We start from the raw sequence: 24832 nt of genomic DNA on the forward strand, positions 1-24832 counted from the left end.
TTATTCAAAACATGTTTTCGCAATGTATTTTCATTTTTTAATTTTTTATTATATGTAATTGAATAACCTAATGCAGCAAAATGTGCATAACTAATTCTAACAGATCCAATTTTAAAATTAAGATATTTAACTGTTTGAATCCGTGAACGCTCTCTAGGCTCTACTATGTTGCCCATCCATAAGAAAATCCAAACTTTAGTTCTAACTCTCTATTTGTATTTTACGCAACACAATCACCATGAAACTAACAAAAACTTTACTTTCGAATTTTTATTTGACGACTACGACAGAACTCATTCGACTGGTTTAATGGTGATATACCTGGAACCTATGTAGGCAACCAGAACAGTTCCAGCTACAAAGACAATCACAAACATGTAAAAGCTTTCTTCATCAAATAAATCAGTGAAGGCAGGAACTTGTGAATAAAGGTTTTCAATCATCTTCATAGAACCAGGATCCCGGCCTGGGAATTTGCGTTCATTCATTTTCTTGTGGCTTTGGGCTTTCCTCCTGCTTTAGTTCCAGCACCAGCAGCAATTTTACCTGCAACTTTTCCTAGAATTTCTTCTTCCTTTGGAATCAAAGGTACTACAATTTTGTTAAATTCTTGAAGAACTTCTAAGGTATTTAGATGTTCTGTTTTGAATAATAGTTTCTTGCCCTCATCTGCATAAAGAGATTGATAAGAAAAGATGTACAACCTACTAAATAAATGATTGACATGGTAAAAAGTTGATTTACCAAGTGTGATTGATATTGTTGGTTCACAGTTATCTGCAATATCTGTCTTGATAAGGCAACGAGGATTTGTATTCACAACTTTTTGAGAAGAAAATAGGAACATACAATCCCTAAGAAAAATAATGTTAAAGATGCCTCATGGGTCAGACTTGTCATAGGTTTTTTTTTTCAATACCTGATGGTCTTCACGTTCGGCTGGAAGGGGTCAAATTTGAATACTACTTGCTTTATTGGTTTCAAATTAACACTCTTGAGTTGTTTTCCAATAGCAGAATATATCCCAGCAGATCTAGTGAATCCTCCCGAAAACGGAACAGACATGGCAGATCAACAAAGAAAACAATTTGGGGTGAAATTTTCAGAGCATGCGTGAAGGATAAACGTGATCAACAGAAAGCAGACGAGAATCTGAACCTCTGAACGTCGACTGCTTGTTCCGCATTTCTTATTCTTAGTTGTCGTAGTTTGGACGCACGTGTTTAACTTGTCCGGTTTAAGGTAAAGTAGAATCATAAATTTCTAGTCTCCTCAACGATAATTTTTAATCATCTCTACAGGATGCCTAAGCTTTCCTACTTTGACTGTGACCCTATGTTCTGTCCTAATTGTGGTGCAATATTACCTACCCTGGGAACAAGAGGTGGAATAGTATGTGTTGTCTGCAAATTCGAAGTAGATATCGAAGTTATGGAAGAAGTGGTGGTTAAGTATACCGTTCAATTCAACAACAGAAGCGACTATATTGAAGAACAACAACTGAAATCTGCCCAGAGCAAAACTGAAGGACCATTGGTAGAGCGCAAGTGCTCCAAGTGTGGGAATGATACCATGTCATATGCATCACTTCAATTGCGGTCAGCTGATGAAGGCCAAACAATTTTCTACACATGCACCAAGTGTCAACACAAAGAAACTGAAAATTCTTAAGAAAGCTAAGAAAAGAACTTCATTGTATTTCAAATATACATATATCACGTATCACTTAAAATTTGGTAATAAAAGTGGGATGCAAAGAATAATTGCACCTAACACTGGAGAAGTATAATTTTATTATGACTTAGAAATTCCCTGACTGATGGCTCCCAGCATATATTTGTTTGATTTTTGAATTGTTGTTATGAAACACTGCTTCTGGCCTTCAGGTATTTTTAATTGCACCATTTTACTCAGGTATACTTAATATTTAATATTTCTGTTTATTTATTACCGCAAATTGTTAGGTGTGTGATTAGTGGTTCCATATCGTCGCGTATCCGAAATAGCAGCATAGTCTGGATTGTTACAAAATCGAGCATTCATGGCTTGTGAGCTCTGCAGTACTTGGTAGGCATCTGGTCTTTTTTCTGGTGTTGGATGTATGCATGTCACTACTAGTTGGCGAAGCTGTTAACACAAAATGAGTAATATGCCAAGTTATCTCATGAATGATTCACAACCTCGTGACTGTAGTGAGTTGAAGGAATCGGAGGGTATTCACATCTCTCAATCTTTTGGCAGAGAGAGAACAAATTTGTTTTCTCTCCATAGAAAGGTGATTGAAGAGCGGCCATCTGTCACGAGAAATTCAGTTTCCTTAAATGAACATGCAAAAATCGTAGTAGCTCCTACCTCGTATAAAAGGCAGCCCAGCGACCAAATATCCGACTTGAAATCGTAGCCGGTTTGTTTTAACCTTTCAGGACTCATATAGTAAGGGGTGCCAACTAGTGAATGTGCTGCCAAGGTTTTCGAGCTAAAAAAACGACTCAATCCCAAATCGCCCAACTTAACGACCCCTTTTGCTGTCATGAAAACATTCGCTGGTTTGATATCTACAAGAAAACAATTGAATGAACAGAATAATACCTGAATGGCAAGTTGGTACAGACCTCTATGTAAAACTCTTTTGCTGTGCATGTGTTCCAGAGCGCTGCAAAGTTGAACAAAATAGTGCCATATCGTTTTTTCTACCAAAAGTCGATGTTGTCTTTGGCAATATCGCAAAAGTTGAGCAAGATCACCGGCGTCGGCTAGTTCGAGGACGATTTGAAGTTCTTTGTTCTCCACGAAAGAATGAATGTAGCACACGACATTTGGATGATTTAATTGCTTTCGCGAAAAATGTACGACAGCTATTAATCAATGTGGCTGGAAAATCGAAAACGTACAATATACCTGCAAAAGTTGAATTTCTTTCATGCAGTCATTACGGGCTTTTAAATCTGTCATTTCGTATAGCTGAACCTTTTTTAACGCAACCATTTCATTACTAACTTTACAACGAGCGCGATTTACCACGCTAAATTGTCCTTTGCCGATATACTGTCCGATTTCGAAATCAGCTAACTTTACTGATGAATAATCGTAATCAGCCGATTGATAAGAAGCCATCGCAAGTTTTAAAAAAATTGGCGCCAACTAATTGCCAACAAAACTAGTTGTAAACCTTAGGTTGCGCTGACTTAGCGACAAATGACGTGGCAAATGGTAGTCCACTTCAAAGGCAGGATTACACTGGTCAATCATCGATTACTTACCTCGTCCCCCTCATTTTGAGTTTTTCATTAAATCTTTATTCCCGCCAAGGCGCAATTCCGTTCGTAACAACTGCTGTACAGGATGCTATAGAACAAAATAATTATTCAAGGCATTCACAAGAAAAAATATGGTTACGGGCTTACGGCGTTCAGAGATGGACAGTTATGTTTTCAAAGATTATTTCCGAACGTTATTGGTATGATATCGAAGTGAAACCTTGAAGTAGCTACTACAGGGTAGAGGGTACAGGCTACCTAAGACTAGAAATACACAGGCGAAGAGGCGATTCGATTCTTTCCTTTCGATGCTATGGGGGAAAGATTATTCTGTACGAACTAGCAACGCCGCATTAATTCTTAGTAGCTGTCACTGCTCGTTTGGCTTTTTTTAGCTGTGTTTATTAGTATCTTTATTCTTCGCAGTCCCTAGTCGTGCCGCTGAATTGATTTTGTTTTTATTTTAATAAAAATGTCATCGGCAGCTCCTCAATCAACTCCAGATGCCCCACAACCCGAGGAAATTCCTTGGTGGCTGAAATATGCTGGAAGAGGAATGGGAACTTTTGGAGGAATTGGTGAGTATATCATTGCTAGACGATCACCGGTGTCACCTCCTACTTGAACATCATGTGGAACAATTTCTTTAAACAGTAGAATTCAATGGCATTTTATTTTTCTATGAAATTATATTTGTATTGTTTTATTTTTAGTGGCCATGGCATTGGGGTTGTGGACCTGCATATCATTCTCACCGATCTGTATAGTTGCTGGCATTTGGCAAATGTAAGTAATTAATAATCCTAAGACTAAATTTCTTTATTTGTTAATGCTTTCCTTTTGTTAGATTGGCTGGATTCATGGTAGTTTTGGCAGAAGCACCCTGTTGCTGCATGTTCCTGGATTTTGTGCAAACATTTACAAACTTTATTGATAGAAGGCCTGTTTGGCACAAGGCTGCATTTTACATTTTGTAAGTTTCATTGCTAATGTTCTACTTTATAATTGAATTGAAATTTTTGATCTATTAATATTCCAGAATATCACTGCCTGCCATGTTTCTGTGTGCTGGCTTATCAACATTCCTAGGCAGTGCTATGTTGTTTGCAACTGGAGTTGTTTATGGTCTCATGGCTCTTGGGAAAAAGTAAAAAGCTTTAGAATTTTCTTCCTATTTTACACTGATCACTTTGTTTACGTTTAGGGCAAGTCGTGGTGAAATGCTGAACCGTGCCCAAACTGATTTTCTGGCCACTAATCTGGTAAAGAACATGGAGGTTCCTATTCCAAACCAATCAGTTCCCTAAGAAATAAGGGCAGGTCTTTAATGATTTTATTTAACGTGATGAAAGAAAAACTGACGTTATGACTCTGTTTGATTGTAAATTAGCGCGCTTAGTTAACCCTTTATCAGTGTACTCCACGAAAGTGTCGAAGCTTGGAATCACCTGTTTGTCAGGTTAGGCTGGGATACTAGCATTCCGATGTCTGTTTGGTGTGAATACAATTCTGTGCAAAATTTCGAAGTTCCAACAACTGGTAAAAGGTTCGTATCGAAAATCATTCAAAGGGAAATTTTTTAATCGCCTTTTCTACTAAATCTTTGACTTAAGTACAGGGGAAAAAAAAATAAGCTCCACAAAAATTTTCTAGCCAATATCAGTAGCTTTACTTAGGTGGGACTCACTTAGATAGTAGGATAATAAAATCCATCCGTTTCGGGATCGTTTACTTTCAGACCCAAACTGACGACTACATTCAGGCCTACTTTTATTTCGTTATAGCTGTAAGTAATTCAGAAGTTTCCCTAATTGTGACTAATTTTAGATATCTGAAACAGCATAGCTATTCTCATTCTGTTGACACTATTGGCACCATCACTCGATGATACCATGGAAACCGATTCTTTCAGAACTGCCACGTCCAGAATCTTCACAGTGCCTTCGAGTCAAGGTGAGTCACACCGTATTTCCCACGAACAAGCGAACTAATAACAATGATTTCTTACATGTATTGTTTAATCGACGTAGGTTTATATATTGCGTGCGCCGAAAGGTAAAACGGGGACTGGTTAAGAGATAGTGACATGTCAACGAAAACCTCTTAATTAAAAAAAAATTTGATTAATTAAGATTTTCGTATGATTTCCTAAAACCGTATAGGATATTGATGCAAGAACTGCTTGACGTTTAGACAACAAAAAAAAACCCCTCTAATATATAAATGGATTGTTCACAACTTTTTCAACTAAAATCGCGATCAGGTAGAACTGCAGGGGCTATCAAAGACCAAAGGTATAGTCCAAGACACAACCAAGACGATATAATTTTCACCCAGACGGACGCCTCGTTGCTGCTCAGTGTGGACAAGTCGGAGGTAGGTCTGCGTAAGTTAATTAGAATTAATCAATCAGGCACATATACATAACATGTAATGTATGTAAATCACTTACTTGTACCAATTCGTTATGGTCATCATAACATACAACGTGGCAAGGGCGAACATCAAATGAAAGAAAGACCAAGAATACGCAACTCCATCTGCCTCGTTATCCCATACTTTGCCGCCGGATTCAACTTCGTGGACATCGGCACCACTTCCTAAATGATCGAATAAATTCATTTTAAATTCAAAATTAACTTGTAGAATAATTGTACGCTTTCTCGATTATTTATTATGATGAGAAGTTAAGAAAACCACTAATATCAGTGAACCTAGAGTACCTGTAGATCCGTCATCGGTTTTAGCCAGAACTTTATCCGAACCAATCAGACGCTCGGTTTGTTTGTTGGACGCAGTTCGGATACTGGAGTACAGGACACAGCAAAACCAGATTACGAGGCCCACAATCGATTCGGCGTCAAAAGTTGTCTTCTGTTCTTGGGTACTGGGTCCTGTCTGGCCGTTGATTATATCCGAAAAATTCGGCTTACAGTTTGCATCTTTTGAACAATTACGAGACACGTTTAATTGAATTAAGAAAAATAAAGAGTAGAATTTTACCAGGATTATTAGACATGGCCGACCATGTCAGATAAAGTGTGTAAAGACTAACAATTGAAGATTGCAATAAGCCAGAACGCGGTTGGTATTCTTGCACTTTTGGTAAGACGGCTACGACACTGACTAAGATGCATAAAATCAGGTTGATTGAGATGAAAAATTTGTTCAAAGCGCAGTCATCACTCTGTAACCCAAATAGTCACTCATTGTAGTATACTCGGCTACATTTAAATTATCACGTTAACCAACCGTAGTGTAGTAGACAAAGAACAAGCTAACGGCTGTGATGCACAGGGCGTACTGGAAAAAAGTAAAGAAAACCAAGGCGCAATACCTATTGAAAAACGAAAAATTTTAATATTATTAAATAGACTTGTCTGAATTTGTAAAACAAATGGAAATACCAAGCCTTAGAACTTGTCTCTTCATATTTGTCAACCCATGATTCAGCCCAACGATGTGCAAAGTCAACAACAAGGACCAACTGGATGAGAATGAAGCAGAAACCTCCAATCAATCCAAAATACATCCATGTAGTCCCAAATGTTCCTGCTTCATCTTCTGGGATGAAAAAGGCTCCAACAATTGCCCCAATCAGAACAAGATATTTGATGGCCCAAAATCTATATAAATAAAAACCTGTAATTATGTAATTTATGATCTTGTATTGTAATCAATAGGAAATACCCATTTTGAATCCCAGCTCTTGGATCCTTTGAACTACGAACACCTATCATTATAAGTGCCATGAAGAGGAAAAACAGTGTCATGCCGAAACAAAGACGGTATACAGCTAAATATCCAGCAGCAATCCCACAGTCAATTTTGATAGCATTGGGTACAATCAAGTCTGGCACACCGCTTTCCGAGCCATCACAAAATGGGACTTTTTGCATGGCTGAGGCCAGCCCTGGGCTTAACATTATGCAAGCAACTATGGTACCCAATAGCAACATAATGGCATACATAATCCTGGTTGATGACGAGTTCTTGCATGATGGGCATGCTTGACAACAGAGACCACAAGCTGCACTTCCACAACAGCAGGCCAGCTGTAAACAATTTTAATAAATTATCCATTTAAGAAAGTGTCTCTGAAATTCTATAAGAGGCCAGCTAATAATTGCTGGATGTGATAGCATGATACATCTTAAGATAAAAAAGGATAGTTCAACAGCTATAAAAATACTCTTTTTACCTGGGCAGCACTGCAAATTCCTAACACAGCTCCCATTATGCAACTTCAATTTATTAATAACGGAGTACTTTGCTTTCCTTGCAAGTCAACAGTGCAACGCAGTTGCTCGGCAGTTAAACGACAACAACAAATTCGATCAAACAATGACGGAAGAGCGAACTAGCTAATCCCTACAACGGCGCACGCCCAAATCGATAACAATAATACTCAGGGTGTGGCAACGTGACTGCGAACCACAATAATAAAAAAATGCAAAACCCTGATGACTCAAAGGTTTTGTAACTTTCTCGGGCAAACCCTAAATCGCTGAAATCAATTTTACGTTTCCGTATTGCAACACAAAGAAAATAGAAAACATAAAAAAAAGTTGCAAAAGCGAATGAACTACTGTTTAACAACAGTCCCAAATACAATTCAAGAGGTACCATACATTTTTCAGGCCAAATATCCTCATCAGTAATGCTACAACTTGGTCACCTTACGCCATCTATGAACTGGATCCCTTTGTTGTCAATTTGCTCTTATTGTTGCAAAACATAACGGAATTAAATTACTTAAATTAAATTATTGAAATTATCATTTAGCTCCTCACTGAATCAATCTGATAAAATTGATTCAAAAGCGCATTCTTGCTGCTTAAATGAAAGGTCTTCAAAATAGCGTTTCAGGTAGTTCGTCTTGTTCTCGTTAGGGTCTCCGTAAGACACTGGGTTGTCATCGAAACTGTAGGCTAATGGGCAATGTCTGGCAACGCAAATACAAAGCTGATCATTGGATTGGTGTTTGGTGAGCTCATTGGCCTGAGTAGTCTTTATTCATTTGTTAGCTTCCACCAGCAGTCTACGGCAGCTGCAGTTGCTCCTAAACAGTTCCCATGTCTTGATATATTTAATCGCACCGAGTTAGTGAGCTGGGTTTTGTTAGGGTTTTATTAGTTTACCCGTGCCAAAGTAGTGTGATCTCAGTGCAAAAGTGAAGGCACTAGGCAGTTCCCTATCTGCCACCCCTAGCATTTGTGCCCCTTGTATTGTTTTGGTGTCCTAGAAATATCAATATTTATCAAAACAATGTCGAATGACAAAGTTCAAGTTGCTGTTAGGGTTCGGCCATTTAACCGGCGAGGTAATAAAGTCATGGTTTAACAAGTTTCTGGGAATCTAAGTGTAAATCATATTCTTGTCTTAAAAGAAATCGACCTGAACACCAAATGTGTGGTTGAAATGTTAGACTCGCAAACAGTCTTGCACCACCCTTCAACATTGGATAAACCACCAGAAAGGTACATTTCCACTTACACCCTTAGTTAAATTTCAGTTCCTGTTAAAACACCATAGTTTTGAGACATAGCTTGTCTTATCTTATCAGAAGAGCTATGCCCCAGCACACTCATGCCCTGGTTATTTCAGACAAGACCTAAAATTGCCTATGATTTGAAGCATTTTTAAGGGGAAAGGGAGGAAGAATGAGAAGTGAGATAGGAGATTATGAAAAGCATTACTCATATTTAACCTAATGGAAAGATTCTTGTGTTCACTTGAGGTCTGGTTTAACATTAAAAATATGTGAAGCTTTATTTAGCCTTTCAAACATTAAGTATAGAGAAAGGCAGAAGAGGACTTAGAAAATGGCATGATGTTAGGGGAGCTTCATTCCCCCCCTTTCTGTTCCTCTTGCAGTATGTTCAATTTTTATTATTCTTTTCATTGCATGCCTCAATCTGAGTTGCACACTCGTTTCCCCCTCGATCTTAGTGCGTGACATTTGGCCAACCGAATTGATTTGGTGATTGGTACCGACTGTACAACTCACAGTTTCCCATCGGAAAGAAGGTGACTCACTTCAAGCGATAGAACTGTGATCAATGCGACAGACACACGCTCGCTCGTTCTTTGCAATCATTCGAAATAGGGGGAGGCGTGATTTATTGCATCCCTGTACAGTGAGTACATCGATGGTATTATTTTTTTTTTTTTCCCGGACCACGGTCTCAGTTCCCCGTGACCTTTCGGATGAGCGCTCAATCGTGTATCATCTGCTCTGTTTGGAGTATTTCTGGGGAAAAGCGGGTGCACTCTGTTCAATACCCCGGGATTCGTAGTAGATTTTCCAAAAATTGTTTGTTTGTTGATGCGTGTATACTCTTCTATATGCCATTTTGTCTGGCTGCGTCAGTTCTCGGAAGCCAAGATTACGTTTGCCCTAACGTTAACTAGTAATCTGACTCTTGGCTGCTGTTTTTCTTTTCCCTTTTTTTTTTTTTTTAACTCACAGCCGGAAAGACCCTAAAAGCTTCACATTCGATCACTGTTTTCTATCGTTGGATGAAGAGGACAGCAGGTATAGTAGCCAAGAAAAGGTTTTCGAAGCCCTCGGCCAGGATTTGTTAGAAAACGCCTTCCAAGGATACAATGCCTGCATCTTTGCCTACGGACAAACAGGTTCGGAAAACCTTTCATACCCTATCTTATTTTTCAATGAAATGAGCGTATGTACTTGACCTCTTTCGTTGCATTTTTTTTTTTCGTGTTTTGTATATTAGCCTCGGTGCTGATTTCATGTTGTCCTCGGGTTATGTCTGCAATAACGTATTCCTTTCTTTTTTTTTTCTTACCCGCTCTTTCTCTCGACTCTAGATAATGGGTTTTCTTATAACTGTACCAACAAGATTTGACTCGACTTTTCTGGTTTTTTTTTTTTTTTTTTTTTGTAGTTGAAGCCTCATAGTAGTGCCAAGTATATGAGATTTGCTCCGTACCCGTTATTGGTAGAAAAGCGTTAACTCCTCCCACCCGAACTGACTCCGATGATGCATTGTTTAATTTTGTTGTTATGCTTAGGGTCACACTTCCGCAGACGTTAATTGTTCCCTGTGTGTGAAAACATATGTTAATAAGAAAGCGCACAAGCTTTTCCCGTATCCCTCTCCCCGCTCTCTTTCCTTTTAAAACTGCCAGGGATCTGCCTGGGGATAGGCCAACAATGCCAAGGGTAATCGATCTTACGGGATGGTCATATTTCGCATTCGTTCATATTACTATCGGGATGAATGCCTTAATGTGGCTGTAATTAACAAGCAAGCTTGGTTACCCAATTTATTTGCTGGGAGTCGCGTTGCACTATTCCCGTTAAAGGAGTGACGTAGTCGCCAATTTCGCAATTAGATTATCTGGCAGCGAATGGTTTACCTGTCCAATCCTTGTCGTTGTTTATTAACTCCATTGATTAATTCCATTCTTCTTTTATACGACGACGTAAATACAGGGTCGGGAAAGTCATATACGATGATGGGAACTCAGAACAATCCAGGAATCATTCCACGGTTGTGTAACGCTCTCTTTGATCGAATCAAACGGCTGAAGGAAGAAGAACCTTCCTTGATGTGCAAGGTATTTCATTACATTCTTAAGCCATGAAATGGGTGTAATTCAACATTAATGTGATACATTTTTGTTGAACATCCACCAGGTCGAAGTTAGCTATATGGAAATATACAACGAAAAAGTCCATGATTTGCTAGATCCTGGGGCTCACAAGCAATCGCTTAAAGTGCGAGAGCATTCGGTACTAGGTCCTTACGTAGACGGTCTGGCCCAGCTGGCTGTTACATCTTATCAAGACATTGAAGTGCTTATGGGCGAAGGAAATAAGTCACGAACTGTAGCCGCAACCAATATGAACAGCGAATCGTCCCGCTCGCATGCTGTTTTCAACGTCATTCTTACTCAAATATTTACTGATCCTTTTAGTGACGTTACTGGAGAAAAGGTTGGCTTTAAAATTTCACTTTAAAACAATATTTTCGAATCATGTGTATTTTTTATTTATTTATTTTTTTAACAAAAAAAAAAAAAATGAAAGGTCAGCAAAATGTCTTTGGTCGATTTGGCTGGATCCGAACGCGTTTCTAAGACGGGAGCAGTCGGTGACCGACTGAAAGAGGGATCTAACATCAATAAGTCGCTTACCACCTTGGGCTTAGTCATTTCCAAGTTGGCCGATCAAGCCACCCTTAAGAACAAGGACAAATTTGTCCCATATCGAGATTCGGTGTTGACATGGCTTCTCAAAGTAAGTTTCTCCCAATACTAGATTTTAAACAATCATATCATTTTACGACGCCTTGTATAGGATAACTTGGGCGGCAACAGCAAAACAGTCATGGTTGCCACCATATCTCCAGCTTCAGACAACTACGAGGAAACCTTGTCAACGTTACGTTATGCCGACCGAGCTAAACGTATTGTCTGCCACGCGGTCGTTAATGAAGATCCTAACGGCCGGATCATCAGAGAATTGAGAGAGGAATTAGAATTCCTCAAAGAACAACTGAAGGTAACCCATGTTTTTCCCAAATATATGGGTATCCTACTCCATATCTCGTACTCTGTTGTCCTTAAGCCTCTTGAGGTGGGTTGTGATGGCATTTCGAAACACACCGTCAGCCAATGCATTGTTTATTACGGTGGGTTATACGGGCTAAAAGCTTAGAAGCCTAGAAAATGCGAGCAAGAATTTTTTGGTTTAAAACCTTTTTCCCAGGTTCTCATAAGAAACGAGGTTATAAATATAAAGCTTTACACAGTACACCATTAGCTATTTTCGGGTATCGTAATCCAGGGCGTTTTTCTATGCCAATTGTGAGAGGGGTGTTATGATTCTCGCATCCTCCATAAAGTTCTGCTCTCAGACACAGATCTTGTTGGGGGTGCCATTCCTTCACAGACTTTTTGTAGCTTTGGGATGAAATAGTTTTTGTGCTGATCCCTTTATTTCCACTCTTGGGCATGTCTGTTAGAGAGACATTAGTTTCTTTGAACTGCAATATCTTTTATAATTAGTTTTCCTACTGGCCAAAAATGACGCAACGACGCAGAGCTAATATGATCCTTGTATGTTATTAGCATGCCGTGTACCGTGACGATCTCAGCGAGCAACTTCACCAGTCAGAAAAATTGATGAGCGCCATGTCGGAAACGTGGGAAGAGAAACTTGTAAAAACGGAACGCGTGCATCATGACCGACAGCAGGCGCTTGAAAAAATGGGCATTTCCGTTCAAGCCTCTGGTATTCAAGTAGAAAAGAACAAATTCTACTTGGTCAACTTGAACGCCGATCCTTCCCTTAATGAATTATTAGTTTACTACTTAAAGGTAAATGTCCTCCGACATCCATTTGGACATCTGTATATACTCGCTTTTCATTTAGGATCGCACTCTTGTGGGCCGGCAAGACGCTGATAGTCAACCTGATATCCAGCTGTCTGGACTCGGCATCCAGACCGAGCACTGTCAATTACTTATTGAGAATGGACAACTGTTTATGGAACCATTAGGGGTCGCGCCCTGCTTTCTAAATGGATCGCCTGTTATTGCTCGAGTCCTACTCCGTCACGGTGATCGGTTGCTATGGGGAAACAACCATTTTTTCCGGGTCAACTGCCCACGTCCTAGTCCAACTAGCGAAGAACAGGTTCAACCGGATTTCAATTTTGCGCGCGAAGAACTTGTTCTAAAAGAAATGTCCAATGATCCCATACAAGTAAGTAGCGAAACTCCAGCATACAGAATGACTCGTATCTTATGTCCTAATGTGTCTGTTCATTAGACGGCAATCGCTCGTTTGGAGAAGCAACACGAAGAAGACAAACAACGAGCTCTACAGCGTCAACGGCAAGAATATGAACGACATTTTCATCAACTCCGTACTTCTCTTCTTTCTCCCATGTCTCCCTCTTCGTCCTTCTCATCGCTTGATCTGAGCGGTAGATCCCTTCGCGGTGGTGTGGGACTAGGAACGCCTCGTTCAGAACGATGGGCCCAAGAGAAAGATGAAGTGTTTCGCCGAAGCTTGGCCCAGTTGAGAGAGGACATCGTACGTGCTAACGCTCTTGCACGAGAAGCCAATGTCTTAGCTGAAGAGCTAGGCAAGCAGACACGTTTTAGCGTGACCCTCCAAATCCCACCTGCCAACCTAAGTCCTAATCGTAAACGAATAGGGTTGGTGAGTGAGCCGGCCATCCTAGTAAGACGAACTGGAAAGCCCAATCAAATCTGGTCATTAGATAAATTAGACCTCAAATTAGTGGACATGAGAGACCTCTACAATGAATTTAAAAACGTGGATCCTCTTAACAGGAGAGAAAACCCTTTCCTGTCTCCGGGTAAGAATTTTTAAAAAAGCGCTAGAGAGTCCCGAGTTCTTGAATCATTTCTTACATAGGCTCGGATCCATTCTACGAGCTGCAAGAGAGCCATAGTTTAATTGGTGTTGCCAATATATACATGGATGTGCTCTTCCATGACGTTAGATTAAATTACTTTGTTCCTATTATATCTCAACAAGGAGAAGTTGCCGGAAAATTACAGGTACCGCACGCTTTTATTTTCCTTGGCGTGTTCTACAAACAAAAACAAAATATTGCAATCCAAGTAACTGGTAACTATATCTATCCCAGGTGGAATTGAGCAGGATAGCCGGTCAATTCCCTACTGATCACATGTGTGAATCGGACTCAGGTGAAAATTGGGATGAGCAAGATGAGGATGCTACATCTAACGGCAATTGCTCTACGGTCACGTGCCGTGTTAGCATACATCAGGTGAAAAATTGTGATTCACATTCGCCTTGTTTTTAACTTCAACTGTTTGGTTTTTCACCCTACAGGTCTGCGGGCTGCCTGCGTCTTTGTCGCACTTTGTTTTCTGTCAGTATAACATGTTCGGACAAACAGAAGCTGTGGTAGTACCTACAGTGATGAGTAACGAGGACGAGGACCGACGCAATCAAAATGATGTTCGCATACGCTTCGACCACGTCAAAGATTTCACCGTGCCATTAACTGAGGAGTTTGTAGATCTGTGCAGCGAAGGGGCACTTTCCATTGAAGTTTGGGGTCATCGAAGTGGTGGCTTCACAGGTATTTTTAGACTTCCGTAAAGCATGTGGACTATTTAAGCATTTTATTCCTTTCTTTAAAAGCAGGTAAAACAGCATGGGAAGTAGAACAACAGCAATTAGCGAAAGTACGATCATTAGCCGACAAATGGCGCGAAGTTTCACGTCGAATTGAATTATGGGTAGAAATTCAGGTATGATGCACTTGTCAATGCGTTTGGTATATTTACAAATTTCATGCCTGTCTATACGATAGGAATTGAGTGATTCTGGAGAGTACGTTCCAGTTGAAGTTATCCACCGAGACTGCCTGTCTGGAGGTGTCTATCAACTTCGCCAAGGACAGCAACGAAGAGTGTGCGTACGTGTCCGACCTGTCCGTGACTCTGGCACGTTACCACTGGTCTGTGAGACAGTGGCATGTGTCGAAATTGGAAGTGTTTCAGCCAGGTCCAAATTGCAAAAACAGCTCGATTCGTACCAAGAGGAAGACCTGCTCTTGTTACGCGATAAGTGGAGCGACGCCGTTGCGCGTAGACGACAACATCTTGACCAGCAGCTGCAACGTTTAATGCAAAAGCCGGACAAAACCGATAGCGATGTAGAACGCGAACAGAGTTTAGTGAACCAATGGGTCAGTCTGACGGAAGAGAGAAACGCTGTTTTGATACCCATATCCAGTTCGGGAATTCCAGGTAAAATAGGTCTAGTAAACGCAATATGAGGAACTTGTCTTTATGTGCTGTGGATGATTCAGGCGCCCCCGTACCGCCGGATTGGAATCCTCCTGCTGGTTTGGAACGGCACGTCCCGGTCTTGTTCCTTGATCTAAATCCGGACGATCTTTCCGCACCCTATCAATCAAATTTGCACGGAAGTTTTGAAAATAGTTCCTTTCTCGACGGTTTGAATATGGTGGATGATGGGCAGTTTATGACCGCAGCTGGAAGCAACTCCATCTTACCTAAAGAACACGGTGGGCAGTTTTCCAGCTTGCCAATCATCAGGTACCTTGACAATGAAGATATCGGTGCCGTCGCTGCCTGGGACTCATCAATTCACGACAGTCTGTACCTAAATCGCGTTACTGAAGCGAATGAGCGAGTCTACTTGATCTTAAAGGCCACGGTGGGTTGCTATTATTACTATTGTTTGAACGTAAACTTAAAATAACATTACGATCACGCATTAACTTAGGTTCGATTGTCACATCCTTCTCCGATGGATCTCATTCTGCGCAAGAGACTTGCAATCAATATCTACAAAAAGCAGAGCCTTACGAGCATTTTGAAGAAGAAGATCGGACGTGTTGACTCGATTACCTCTTCGGGAGTTATGTACGAAATCGTATCCAATGTACCTAAAGCTAGCGAAGAGCTGGAAGATCGCGAATCACTAGCACAGTTAGCAGCCTCAGGTGAAGACGTCTACTCTGAGGACGGCGAAACTTACATCGAAAAATATACCAAAAGCGTAGGGGCAGTCGAGTCTATTTTGACGTTGGACAGACTCCGCCAAAATTTGGCTGTAAAAGAGTTACTCCAAAACCAACAAGGTGGTAAAACGAGCTCCACTATGAGAAAGACCTTGAGCGTTCCCAACCTGTCCCAATTACTTCGTTGGCAAGAGGAGAACAGTAATGGCAGTACAGGGAAAATGGGACGCTCAGAATCATTGGCCAATTTTGCGGCCGAAATACTTGGCATTCAAGGCCGGGTGAGACTAGTTTTTTTTTTGTTTTCAACCTTGTTCTATCGTAAACTAATCATAAGTTCATTGTAGGATAAAAATACGGCAATAGGATCTCCGAATTCGCCATCCAGTGAAGTTGCTCGCAGATCACTTGATTCGACGGTGACGCGGCCCAACTATCTTAATCTTAATGCAAATGCTGGACTAGGCCGACTAAGTCAGTCATCTCCTAGTCCTGCATCCTCACGTCTTGTGTCCAGAATGACAACTTTACACGAAGAGAATCCGACTGCTGGGAACCACGCAATATCATCGCTTGTTTTTGTGGACAAGCTGGAAACTACCCCGGAAATTATGGAGGATAAGGTATCAAAAATTCTAGTAATAAAAAAAAAAAAATAGCATAAATAGAGCAAAAATACGTTTCACGTTAGAATGAAGAAGAAGCTGAATTAGACATGATTGACAACGAAAGCCGGTTGCAAGTGCATGCCGATGAGAATGGTCCACAAGGCGAGAGCGTTTATTCTAGTGGGTACGGATCGAATGGAGCTTCAGAGGTGACGCTTTCTAGTACCAATGAGGACGAGTGCTCTTTAAGAAGTTGTAGTGTAAGCACGGAAGAAACGCCAGATCATCCGGTAGCCCAGCCACTGCCACAGCCACCTATCGCATCTGCCTATGAAGCGAACCAAGAAGAATTCGAAAAGAACTTGACTGTCGTCTCTACTGAATGTGGAGTCGTTCGAAGATCAAAGGCTTCGGTTGACAAATTGACTGCTCTCAAGGCTCATCGATCATCCTGTCCGACGGCATTGACGGTAAACGAATCGCTTAATCTCAACAATAGTTATGGCAGTGCTCATAGTAGCAGTAGCAACGTTTCCATCGAACGCCTTACAGCCACCGACGATGAGGTAGTAATAAGTTTGTCTGTCTTTTTATTAGTACGCCTCTTAAAATTTAATTCTATTTTACGTTTAGGAAACTCCTTCCGAGGTCCCAGTCGTAACGAGCAAACCCTCCAAGCCTTTACCTGAATGGGTAACTGTAGGCGAGAGTATTTTAGTTCGACCATACAACTGGTCGGGCATAATTTCCTTTATAGGTGCAACGCAATTTGCATCTGGTACTTGGATTGGGGTAACACTGGATGCTCCGACAGGTAAGAGTGAATTCTAATTCTCGACGTTAGTATGACAGTTAAACATCTGAAATTCTAGGTAAACATGACGGTTCTGTTCAAGGAGTTTGTTATTTCAATTGCAAACCCAAGCACGGAATCTTCGTAAAAGTGGACAAATTAATTTTGGATAAAAGAGGTCGGGCTCTTCATAGCTCTAGAGTTTCAACCTCTGAAATGCAAAGTCATGCAATGAAGCGGAGCCAGAGTAAAGCAGAAGGCATGAGCGAAAGCGCTCGTAAACTCGCTCTCTCGGGTAAGTTCTTGTCCAGCTTTAACAAGCACACTAAGTATTTGGGTTGTACAAACGGTTAATGTCTTTCAGGAGATGCATCTATGCGTCGTTCAAAAAGCCGAGGAGATGGCCTTAACAGGCATTAGATTACCATAAGTATTCTCTTCTCGTTACTTTGGAGGAAGCAAGAAGAGTTAGTCATATTTTCAACAGGGCTGACGAAAGGAGAGTTGCTTTATTAAGCACCAATTTTTTTGTTATTTTATTTTTTATTTTTTGCATTCAAACGGCAATATTACGACTCGTGTTTAAAAAGTACTTTTAAAGAACTTGACTGATGCAAGGCAATGTGAGACCAAAACTGATCTTACTATTGCCATCTTATTTAAAGGAATTCGAGTATTTTAAACATTCCTACAAGTTAAGCCGGAATTTATTTTAAAGAAAAACATTGGCATGTGATTTTCATCATAGTAGATTTTATCAAACTGTCAAACTATTATACAAATTTGTTTTGTCTACATACAATGCTTGATCGTGAAATGTAAAAAAAAATGAAAAAAAAATTACATTTATTTTGCTTTGATTTTATTTCACCGCTTTTATTAAATTTTGAAATTTAGTTTTTCACGCACCTGCATGCAGCGTAGTTTTCCATCTAATGTGAAATTCCTCAACGAACATACAATGGCATGTAATGTGTCCCATTTGCCCATCATCTGGACGTGGAAGCTACATCTCAATAAAAATTTGTCATCCAAGGAGCTAGCATTGTATTCGGTTAAAGCTTGTACGAACTTTAAATTTCAACGACCTGTTCAAGATGTCGGAAGTGGTATCAAAAGCAAGGTACTAGCATTCATAGTCTGTTGCCTACGTAACTTGTCTGGCGTTAAATGGCACCGAAACTCGTACTGTTTTCGTCTACTAGCTATTCCATCCATCAGTCTTTGATCACGAAATGAACAACTGTTTATCGCCAGCACACTTGTATTTCTCGTCAACGTCATGTGGCAGATGAAAAGCACAAGTCAGAAGTACAAAAGCGGCGAATGAATTATTTTCCTTTCTTGGTCTTCATTTTCCTGAGGTAGAATTCCAATTCTCGTCCCTCAAGAATGTATCCGTCAGCCCTTCCACATTGACCGGGCCGGCTGGAAATTGCCACCAAAAGACGACCAGTCATGAACTGTTCTTCTAAACCCGGCTCGATTTTAGCGAGACGTTGGCGGGACTTATATTTCTTCTCAGATTTCTTGGACTTCTTCTTGTTCAATACCGCTTCTTCTGCTTCAGTCTACAAAAGAATGGAGCTGTTAGTAAGTGATAAAAACAGTAAGAATTTTAATTTAAAATGCAATATTCAGAGTAACTATGACTAGAACATCAGAGGCTAGAATGTACAATACTAGAACAGTATCATACGAGGCACTAGCCTAGTGCAAGTACAAGATGTATCATCATAATGAAATATTTTTGGTTCCAAAAATGGAAACTCACAAGCTTAGCTCCCTTCTTGCGTCCAAGGGGGATGGCATAATGTCCTTCATACCACTGTCTGAAAGGGGTGGCATCGACGACAATGATGGCATTCTTTACCAAGGTCTTGGTGCGAACCAATTCGTTATTCGATGCATTGTATACAACGTCGATGATACGGGCCTTGCGGGAAACACCTGCACACAGAACAAAATTTAAATGTTGAACAAGCTAACAAGTGTAGAAAATTACTAACTACCAACTTGTTATCAGTTAACGACAATGAAGTCTTATCCATCAATATGATCAGATGACACGCACGAATGACATCATTTAACACTTAAACCATATCTGTTATGTTTGAAAACTAACCTTCAGATCCCCAGGAGAAGTTGCCTTGATCCAAACGAAGAGCACGGTACTTCTTGTTTCCACCGCGAACGCGAACAGTGTGAATACGGCGAGCCCCAAGCTGTAAATAGAAGTTTCGTTAGAGGTTCCCAAAATTGCCTTGGTTTTGAAGAGAAGTCATTTAAAAATCATAATTCTAATTTCATCATTCTCTTCAGCCGAAAGATGGTATGGTTATGTTAATCATTTGGAACTCGTATCGTACATTTCAACGCCAATTGAAAGATTCAGACATTTCAACGTAATACCTTTCGCTATGAAGTAGACTCACCTTAGTATTTGCAGGGGGGCGGCCCAACTCGAACTTCCTCTTCTTGCGGATGGGCTTACGTTTGCCACCCGTAGCCCTCCTTTTGTGTTGATGGTCACGAGAGATGCCTAAATGAAATGAATGTGGTTAGTTCCAACTACTGTTAACACGATGCGTCCGCCAACGTCAGACACCGACAGGACCAAATTGTAGCACTATTAAGAAATTCGATTTTAAAGCTAATGTAAATCGAAAGATTATAAGACACAATTGAAATTGAGGACAACAAATTCGAAACTAAACTAGCTCAAAAACAATAAGCAAAACATGGATGAAAGAGGATAAAATCTAGTGTAACGAATACTCACCCATCTTGGATAGAATGGACGATCGAGTCGATCGCGGAAAGACTCGAACGAGAGAAAGACTGAGGAATACGAGACACTCTCTAGTGGTAGAGAACAGAAACTCACTTCCCTTTATAAAAAACAATCGCAAGCGTTGCCAGCTAAAACTGAATTAATTAAACATTTTAAGATAATCACTTTAAGAAATTTGCCATTTTAAAATGTTGAAATAAAAATTCCGTTAGTTTTAGTCCAGTTTAATATACTATCATGTAGCAGTAAAAAAGTTTTGAAAGGGTGTTTTTCTTGACATCTATTTAAAAATTTAAGAACGTGTTTTTATTCTTAATAAAAAGTTTTTTTAAATATTTAATTTAAGTTTTTTCAGCAGAATCTACACACTATTCATTAAAAATGTAAGAGAAATGTCATATTTGATAATTCGCTATTGGCAACGTTGCAAAATAACCAAATTGCACATTGCCATCAATCGAAAATCGATTGTTGATGTGTTTTGTTGTAAGGGCTTTGTGTTGTTTGGCGAAAATCGAAAGTGAGAAGAAAAACAAGCTAAAATGAATTCGAATACCGAGGTTAAGATCCTTAACTTTTATTGGTTAACTTTGTCTATAAGCGAAATTTTCTAAAAAATGTATAGATGGATAAAGACGATCCAATGTTAGACTTGTATACTCATCCTAATAATGATAGCCGGATCTGGGTCGGTAATCTTGACTCAAGAGTGACAGAGTAAGTATACAAACTTTGAATCAAACTTTCTATTTAATAAAACAGTATAGTTATCTGATTTTTTTTCATTTGCTGGTTTGAATTGGTAAAACTGTTTCAAAATGCTGGTACCATTGACAAGCTTGAATACCTCTTCCACAAAATTGGACCCCAAGCAGGCCAACCCAGAGGATATGCTTTTCTCACATTTAGTAAAAGAGAAGAAGCTATACGAGCTAGAAAAGAATTTGATGGAAAGTCTCTTCTTGGACGTACTCTTTTAGTGAAACCTGCACGAAGTGTCCAGAAAGTGAGTAACCTTTTGATATATATTCAATGATTTGTTGATAATGTTTTTGTCCTAAAAAAAATTTATTAGGATGACCTTGCAGGACCTAAAACAACTCAACTCAGCATACCTGCATTGAGTGGAGCAAAAGACAATAAACATAAATTAAAGTAATTCAATAGCTTAGAAACACATTATATGGTGATGTAGAAGCTTTTCAAAATTGATCAATTTTATTTTTATCCCATTTGTAACATGCAGTCTTGAACAGCAGATCAAAGCAATTGAAAGCAAACTGAAAGCAATGGAAAATTCACCAGCAACACTTCCTGATTTGCCACCAAATTTCGTATCCCCTCTTAGCCGGATGGCTGCCAGACCAGCGGTTCAACCTTATCCTAGTAGGTCTAATCGGTCTAGGGGTTCCAGACCGTACCGAAGCCGTGGAGGCCATAGAGACCGGCGACGTTAAAATTTTATACATGACTATGGTATCGGTAATTAAATTATATTTAATGGAAGTAGTAAAAATATAGAGTTTTTATTCGTAGGCAATTTCAGATGTTCGCCAGTACAAGACAAAGTGTTAAGCACTGATTTTTAATATTTATTATTGTCATTAACAAGATCCCGTTCGTCTTGAGATGGTAAATGCACTTCTTTTTAAAATAAACTACTTTAAAGCAAAATTTAGATTAGTATTGAAATTCCGCGTGATGGTGAGCTCAAGAAACCAAGTAAAGGGTCCTATGTTTTGGAATTCTCAATTTACCGTACAACTATCTAACAACATCTTAATCCAGTGACAACCAAAACACGCTTGACCGGCAGAGTTTTAAAAAATGTTTTACGAAACGTAAACCTGCATTCAAAATTCTTACCACACATTAGAAATGGAGAAACTGTGTGATGGATAACACATAGATGGAAAGTTTACATTTTTCATTATCATTTGTTTGTTGTTTTTTTTTTTTTCATTGTTTTAATAAAAAATTTTAAATTTCAATATTTCATTTTAGAATGCTGTACGGCACGTGTGAATTAGGGTATTCAAAAATTTTTGTTGCTCCGTGGATGCTGAAAACTAACTCCAGTTTAATGGTACAAAACAAATGCTCATGCTATAAATTATTCGAACACTGTATTCTCGTAAATTTACAACTCCAAAGGTGAGTTTATTTCCTAAGCTACAAATTCGAAATTTTGGGAATGTTTTGTCATCTAAGTCAAGAGGCAAGGACAATTCTTTTTATCCCAACATTCTTCCTTAATTTCCATGACTGAGGTTTTTTTTTTTTCTTTTTTTGCTCAACTAACTTACCCCCGCCGTTGCGCCCCGGTAACTGTTTTTTTTTTTCCCCCTCCATTTAAAAAAGTAATGGGTATTATGGACCGTATTTTATACATGAGATTTTGGAAAAAAAATCAGGATACTGTACCAGCCAGTTCACTTAGCTGATGACGAATGCCTGCGATATTTGGCCTGCAACATATCTAACAGTTTCGTTAGCTGAAGGCTACTTCGATAGATGCTACCTCTTAGCCTTCCTCAACATTTAACCGATTCTTCCTCAATCTTAACCAATACCTAAAAAAGAGTATTTACACTCTAACCGCATTCAGAGAACTGGTTCGTATTTCTGGACTAGACGGTAAAGTGAACTCTACGGGAAGAGTTTAAAGTGGGATACACATCCTGCTTATACCATCCCGGCAATCGAAAACCGCCCTGTATCTGAAATTCGACAACTTCCTTCCATCTACTACTATTAAATAAAGCATAAATAAATATTTGCATTCGCAGGTATTACTTAGCCGCCGTTGATGAACAAATTAAGGGCAATATTTTTATTTTAAACGAAAAACGGAATGCATTTATTGATTTATTTATCGTACAGTGTGGGAAAAAACATTAGGCACGCCACAAGAAAGTATATCTGCCAATCTCAACAGGGGAAAAAAAAAAGAACGGGGTCTTGAAAAGATTAGAACAGAACACTTCTAAACCAAACTGTTCCAAATTGTAAAGCGTTTCTCAGAACGAAACTTTTCTTCAGCAGGGGTCGATAGTGAATTCTGTAGAACGCACTGACAATAGAGAGCCACAAATAAATTACTAGACAGTCTTTGAAGTTGTTTTAACACATTCCAATCCATAGCACTGTAACCAATGTTTCTGTACACCAGCTCTAAAGAGTTTTGAATTTCATGTAGCAAGGAAGCAAGCTTTGAGTCACTGAATTCTTTGGTCATCTAAAATGTTAAAGTAAAATACTAAGTAAGATTTTCCAGAAATTAGTAGATTAACTTACTTCTATAATTTCATTCTTGAAGGCATCAAGCAAGCAAATTACATTCCATTCAATTGGTTGTTCCAGATCCATAGTCTTTTGTGTCAACTGAGTATGAAGTTTCCTTATGCAACATATGCTATTCCAACACTTTCTCATCAGATATGTATATTTCACTTGGGTGTATGCTTCCTGTATGCTTGAAGGTGAAGAAGGGGTTTTACTCTTAATATCACCACCATGGCTAACAGCACTAGAAAGGATCCCAGTTTTAGGTTTTGCAGGCTAAAAGGAAAAATGATTAAAATTTTCCAGACATGGATAGCAGTAAAATTTGTACTCACCCACTGTGACTGTTGAAGCTTTTGTGCAAGCCCTCTAGTTACAGGCACAAAATCATCTTCGATATAGCATCCATCAAATGAAACATTAACAGCTGGTTTAAAACTGAATGAAGTATCATACAATTCACATGAAAAGCCTGACTCCATGGATTGCTGTACGACAAAGAATTAGTAAGATATACTTTATTTAATTAAAAGAAAAAAACTCACATTCTGAATAGATGTGTTTACACTTGGGGTATGTCTAAAACTCAGGTTGGAAAAAGTGAACCCAGAATCTTTTGATTGATCCAAACTAAAACTGTCTCTAAACCTGGTCCTCATCTCTTCAAAACTTTTGCTGTGACAAACTTCTTGGACCTCTTCACCCTTTAGAAGGGCCTCCAGTCCTTGAATAACGTGATTTTCGTTGTTGTCCATCTCAGTTTGCATCCTTGGCGCTAATTTTAATTATTAAAGAATATCTTTCTATGCCGATGAATAAGATCAACAATGCAGTTTACGAAGAAGATTGACCGGTAAGTGGTTTTTTATGGCTTTTGCCACAAACAAGTGGGAGCAACAAGCTTAGACTAAGTCTTTCCGGTAAATGAAATAAATCGAGCGCCGATATTCAACAGAAAGCAGAGCACGTGTGGCTGACTCGTGCCTTCTGGTCATAGTTGAAATCCCGGGGGAACGCAAAGCGCTTACAAGCATACCCCATGTGGGGAGGCGGGGCTCGTGCTAGGGTTTTGGGGGGAGGGTGGAAAAACATTTTTAAATCACGAGCGCTTTTCAAGAAAATATACACCAAGCGGGTGTGTAGTGCCGTGAACGAAACTAAAGTGAAGAAAACATGTTTGGAAATCCATAATCAGCTTTTTAAAAATGTCATTAACTAATAAGCTAATGGATGTTGGACACTATCTTATATTTTCTGGGATCTAATTCATTGAAATCGCAAAAGCAGAAGATCATCGACCTTTGCAACTGATAATCGATCTGGAATAAACCGGGGAAAGAAAGTTCGTCAGATGTCGGAAATACCGATTACCTAAAAGATAAACGGCAATTCACTTTCACATTTGCCACTCTTCATACCCGAAGCTTATTTCCTTTGTTGAAAATATCTTTACATTTATGTCTGACTGCACGCAGAATCGGCCGAATACCACAATGCTGATTTGGCGGGAAGCACTCAAAATCGAGATAGGAAGTGGTTCGAACATGTCAACACAAAATCATTTC

General features: G+C 39.4%; 9 protein-coding genes across 12 annotated transcripts; 4 read left to right on the forward strand and 5 right to left on the reverse strand.

Moving 5' to 3' along the window:
• Positions 1 to 255: 255 nt before the first annotated feature.
• Positions 256 to 1153, reverse strand: LOC116925621 (39S ribosomal protein L53, mitochondrial). Its single transcript, XM_032932368.2, has 3 exons — positions 920 to 1153; positions 745 to 854; positions 256 to 669 (listed from the first exon to the last, which is right to left on the reverse strand). Exons 1-3 carry the CDS (start codon positions 1063 to 1065, stop codon positions 485 to 487), a joined length of 441 nt encoding a protein of 146 aa, XP_032788259.1. The 5' UTR covers positions 1066 to 1153; the 3' UTR covers positions 256 to 484.
• Positions 1154 to 1302: 149 nt separating this feature from the next.
• Positions 1303 to 1671, forward strand: LOC123473754 (DNA-directed RNA polymerase I subunit RPA12-like). The gene has a single exon (XM_045175070.1). It carries the CDS (start codon positions 1303 to 1305, stop codon positions 1669 to 1671), a length of 369 nt encoding a protein of 122 aa, XP_045031005.1.
• A 6-nt stretch (positions 1672 to 1677) lies between these two features.
• Positions 1678 to 3547, reverse strand: LOC116925588 (serine/threonine-protein kinase Nek7). 2 transcript variants are annotated; one of them, XM_045175190.1, is made up of 7 exons: positions 3405 to 3547; positions 2899 to 3345; positions 2613 to 2832; positions 2353 to 2555; positions 2181 to 2294; positions 1952 to 2127; positions 1678 to 1880 (listed from the first exon to the last, which is right to left on the reverse strand). In XM_045175190.1, exons 2-7 carry the CDS (start codon positions 3112 to 3114, stop codon positions 1802 to 1804), a joined length of 1008 nt encoding a protein of 335 aa, XP_045031125.1. In that variant the 5' UTR covers positions 3115 to 3345; positions 3405 to 3547; the 3' UTR covers positions 1678 to 1801. The 2 variants fall into 2 exon arrangements, with proteins under 2 accessions (XP_045031125.1, XP_032788215.2); XM_032932324.2 differs by having other exon boundaries at positions 2899 to 3471.
• Positions 3548 to 3602: 55 nt separating this feature from the next.
• Positions 3603 to 4776, forward strand: LOC116934964 (calcium channel flower). Its single transcript, XM_032942363.2, has 5 exons — positions 3603 to 3835; positions 3971 to 4043; positions 4105 to 4230; positions 4297 to 4404; positions 4462 to 4776. Exons 1-5 carry the CDS (start codon positions 3730 to 3732, stop codon positions 4562 to 4564), a joined length of 516 nt encoding a protein of 171 aa, XP_032798254.1. The 5' UTR covers positions 3603 to 3729; the 3' UTR covers positions 4565 to 4776.
• A 476-nt stretch (positions 4777 to 5252) lies between these two features.
• On the reverse strand, positions 5253 to 7860 carry LOC116925572 (probable serine incorporator). Its single transcript, XM_032932296.2, has 8 exons — positions 7459 to 7860; positions 6948 to 7312; positions 6665 to 6883; positions 6510 to 6594; positions 6261 to 6444; positions 5981 to 6199; positions 5710 to 5857; positions 5253 to 5639 (listed from the first exon to the last, which is right to left on the reverse strand). Exons 1-8 carry the CDS (start codon positions 7492 to 7494, stop codon positions 5501 to 5503), a joined length of 1395 nt encoding a protein of 464 aa, XP_032788187.1. The 5' UTR covers positions 7495 to 7860; the 3' UTR covers positions 5253 to 5500.
• A 399-nt stretch (positions 7861 to 8259) lies between these two features.
• On the forward strand, positions 8260 to 18048 carry LOC116925538 (kinesin-like protein KIF13A). 2 transcript variants are annotated; one of them, XM_032932239.2, is made up of 22 exons: positions 8260 to 8580; positions 8647 to 8737; positions 9730 to 9896; positions 10720 to 10844; positions 10924 to 11223; positions 11317 to 11526; positions 11587 to 11790; positions 12360 to 12608; positions 12664 to 12996; positions 13063 to 13618; positions 13678 to 13823; positions 13913 to 14056; positions 14122 to 14374; positions 14437 to 14546; positions 14609 to 15047; positions 15110 to 15480; positions 15550 to 16068; positions 16135 to 16410; positions 16479 to 16961; positions 17029 to 17209; positions 17268 to 17483; positions 17553 to 18048. In XM_032932239.2, the coding sequence occupies exons 1-22, from the start codon at positions 8526 to 8528 to the stop codon at positions 17606 to 17608; spliced, it is 5484 nt and encodes a 1827-aa protein (XP_032788130.2). In that variant the 5' UTR covers positions 8260 to 8525; the 3' UTR covers positions 17609 to 18048. The 2 variants fall into 2 exon arrangements, with proteins under 2 accessions (XP_032788130.2, XP_032788131.2); XM_032932240.2 differs by having other exon boundaries at positions 14440 to 14546.
• A 386-nt stretch (positions 18049 to 18434) lies between these two features.
• On the reverse strand, positions 18435 to 20123 carry LOC116925613 (40S ribosomal protein S8). The gene is made up of 5 exons (XM_032932358.2): positions 19971 to 20123; positions 19624 to 19730; positions 19314 to 19413; positions 18963 to 19138; positions 18435 to 18759 (listed from the first exon to the last, which is right to left on the reverse strand). The coding sequence occupies exons 1-5, from the start codon at positions 19972 to 19974 to the stop codon at positions 18520 to 18522; spliced, it is 627 nt and encodes a 208-aa protein (XP_032788249.1). The 5' UTR covers positions 19975 to 20123; the 3' UTR covers positions 18435 to 18519.
• Positions 20124 to 20404: 281 nt separating this feature from the next.
• LOC116925614 (probable RNA-binding protein 18) lies at positions 20405 to 21973 on the forward strand. Of its 2 annotated transcripts, XR_006648108.1 has the most exons (7): positions 20405 to 20542; positions 20608 to 20699; positions 20775 to 20988; positions 21058 to 21137; positions 21229 to 21458; positions 21519 to 21614; positions 21667 to 21973. XR_006648108.1 is itself a non-coding variant. In XM_032932359.2 (6 exons), exons 1-5 carry the CDS (start codon positions 20525 to 20527, stop codon positions 21437 to 21439), a joined length of 615 nt encoding a protein of 204 aa, XP_032788250.1. In that variant the 5' UTR covers positions 20405 to 20524; the 3' UTR covers positions 21440 to 21458; positions 21519 to 21656. The 2 variants fall into 2 exon arrangements, 1 of the variants encoding a protein (XP_032788250.1); XM_032932359.2 differs by lacking the exon at positions 21667 to 21973 and having other exon boundaries at positions 21519 to 21656.
• An 864-nt stretch (positions 21974 to 22837) lies between these two features.
• LOC116925592 lies at positions 22838 to 24260 on the reverse strand. The gene is made up of 4 exons (XM_032932328.2): positions 23813 to 24260; positions 23603 to 23755; positions 23280 to 23543; positions 22838 to 23220 (listed from the first exon to the last, which is right to left on the reverse strand). The coding sequence occupies exons 1-4, from the start codon at positions 24032 to 24034 to the stop codon at positions 22969 to 22971; spliced, it is 891 nt and encodes a 296-aa protein (XP_032788219.2). The 5' UTR covers positions 24035 to 24260; the 3' UTR covers positions 22838 to 22968.
• Between the last annotated feature and the right edge of the window lie 572 nt (positions 24261 to 24832).

This window comes from Daphnia magna, linkage group LG6 (genome assembly GCF_020631705.1).
Source record: "Daphnia magna isolate NIES linkage group LG6, ASM2063170v1.1, whole genome shotgun sequence".
Taxonomy (NCBI): domain Eukaryota; kingdom Metazoa; phylum Arthropoda; class Branchiopoda; order Diplostraca; family Daphniidae; genus Daphnia; species Daphnia magna.

Coding starts and splice junctions, on each gene's coding strand:
- LOC116925621 (XM_032932368.2), bottom strand. CDS start 1,065: ATGTCTGTTCCGTTTTCGGGAGGATTCACTAGATCTGCTGGGATATAT. Junction 855..919: donor CCGAACGTGAAGACCATCAG/GTATTGAAAAAA, acceptor TATTTTTCTTAG/GGATTGTATGTTCCTATTTT. Junction 670..744: donor AACAATATCAATCACACTTG/GTAAATCAACTT, acceptor CTCTTTATGCAG/ATGAGGGCAAGAAACTATTA.
- LOC123473754 (XM_045175070.1), top strand. CDS start 1,303: ATGCCTAAGCTTTCCTACTTTGACTGTGACCCTATGTTCTGTCCTAAT.
- LOC116925588 (XM_045175190.1), bottom strand. CDS start 3,114: ATGGCTTCTTATCAATCGGCTGATTACGATTATTCATCAGTAAAGTTA. Junction 2,556..2,612: donor CAAAAGAGTTTTACATAGAG/GTCTGTACCAAC, acceptor GTTTTCTTGTAG/ATATCAAACCAGCGAATGTT. Junction 2,128..2,180: donor CAACTCACTACAGTCACGAG/GTTGTGAATCAT, acceptor TTGTGTTAACAG/CTTCGCCAACTAGTAGTGAC.
- LOC116934964 (XM_032942363.2), top strand. CDS start 3,730: ATGTCATCGGCAGCTCCTCAATCAACTCCAGATGCCCCACAACCCGAG. Junction 3,836..3,970: donor GGGAACTTTTGGAGGAATTG/GTGAGTATATCA, acceptor TTTTATTTTTAG/TGGCCATGGCATTGGGGTTG. Junction 4,044..4,104: donor GTTGCTGGCATTTGGCAAAT/GTAAGTAATTAA, acceptor TCCTTTTGTTAG/ATTGGCTGGATTCATGGTAG.
- LOC116925572 (XM_032932296.2), bottom strand. CDS start 7,494: ATGGGAGCTGTGTTAGGAATTTGCAGTGCTGCCCAG. Junction 6,595..6,664: donor GAGACAAGTTCTAAGGCTTG/GTATTTCCATTT, acceptor GTTTTTCAATAG/GTATTGCGCCTTGGTTTTCT. Junction 6,445..6,509: donor TCTTTGTCTACTACACTACG/GTTGGTTAACGT, acceptor TTTGGGTTACAG/AGTGATGACTGCGCTTTGAA.
- LOC116925538 (XM_032932239.2), top strand. CDS start 8,526: ATGTCGAATGACAAAGTTCAAGTTGCTGTTAGGGTTCGGCCATTTAAC. Junction 14,057..14,121: donor GCCGTGTTAGCATACATCAG/GTGAAAAATTGT, acceptor TTCACCCTACAG/GTCTGCGGGCTGCCTGCGTC. Junction 17,210..17,267: donor AACACTGGATGCTCCGACAG/GTAAGAGTGAAT, acceptor CTGAAATTCTAG/GTAAACATGACGGTTCTGTT.
- LOC116925613 (XM_032932358.2), bottom strand. Junction 19,414..19,623: donor GCCCCCCTGCAAATACTAAG/GTGAGTCTACTT, acceptor TTCTATTTACAG/CTTGGGGCTCGCCGTATTCA. Junction 18,760..18,962: donor GCAAGAAGGGAGCTAAGCTT/GTGAGTTTCCAT, acceptor ATTCTTTTGTAG/ACTGAAGCAGAAGAAGCGGT.
- LOC116925614 (XM_032932359.2), top strand. Junction 20,989..21,057: donor CTGCACGAAGTGTCCAGAAA/GTGAGTAACCTT, acceptor AAAATTTATTAG/GATGACCTTGCAGGACCTAA. Junction 21,138..21,228: donor GACAATAAACATAAATTAAA/GTAATTCAATAG, acceptor TGTAACATGCAG/TCTTGAACAGCAGATCAAAG.
- LOC116925592 (XM_032932328.2), bottom strand. CDS start 24,034: ATGCAAACTGAGATGGACAACAACGAAAATCACGTTATTCAAGGACTG. Junction 23,544..23,602: donor AGCTTCAACAGTCACAGTGG/GTGAGTACAAAT, acceptor TTTTCCTTTTAG/CCTGCAAAACCTAAAACTGG. Junction 23,221..23,279: donor TCAAGAATGAAATTATAGAA/GTAAGTTAATCT, acceptor TTAACATTTTAG/ATGACCAAAGAATTCAGTGA.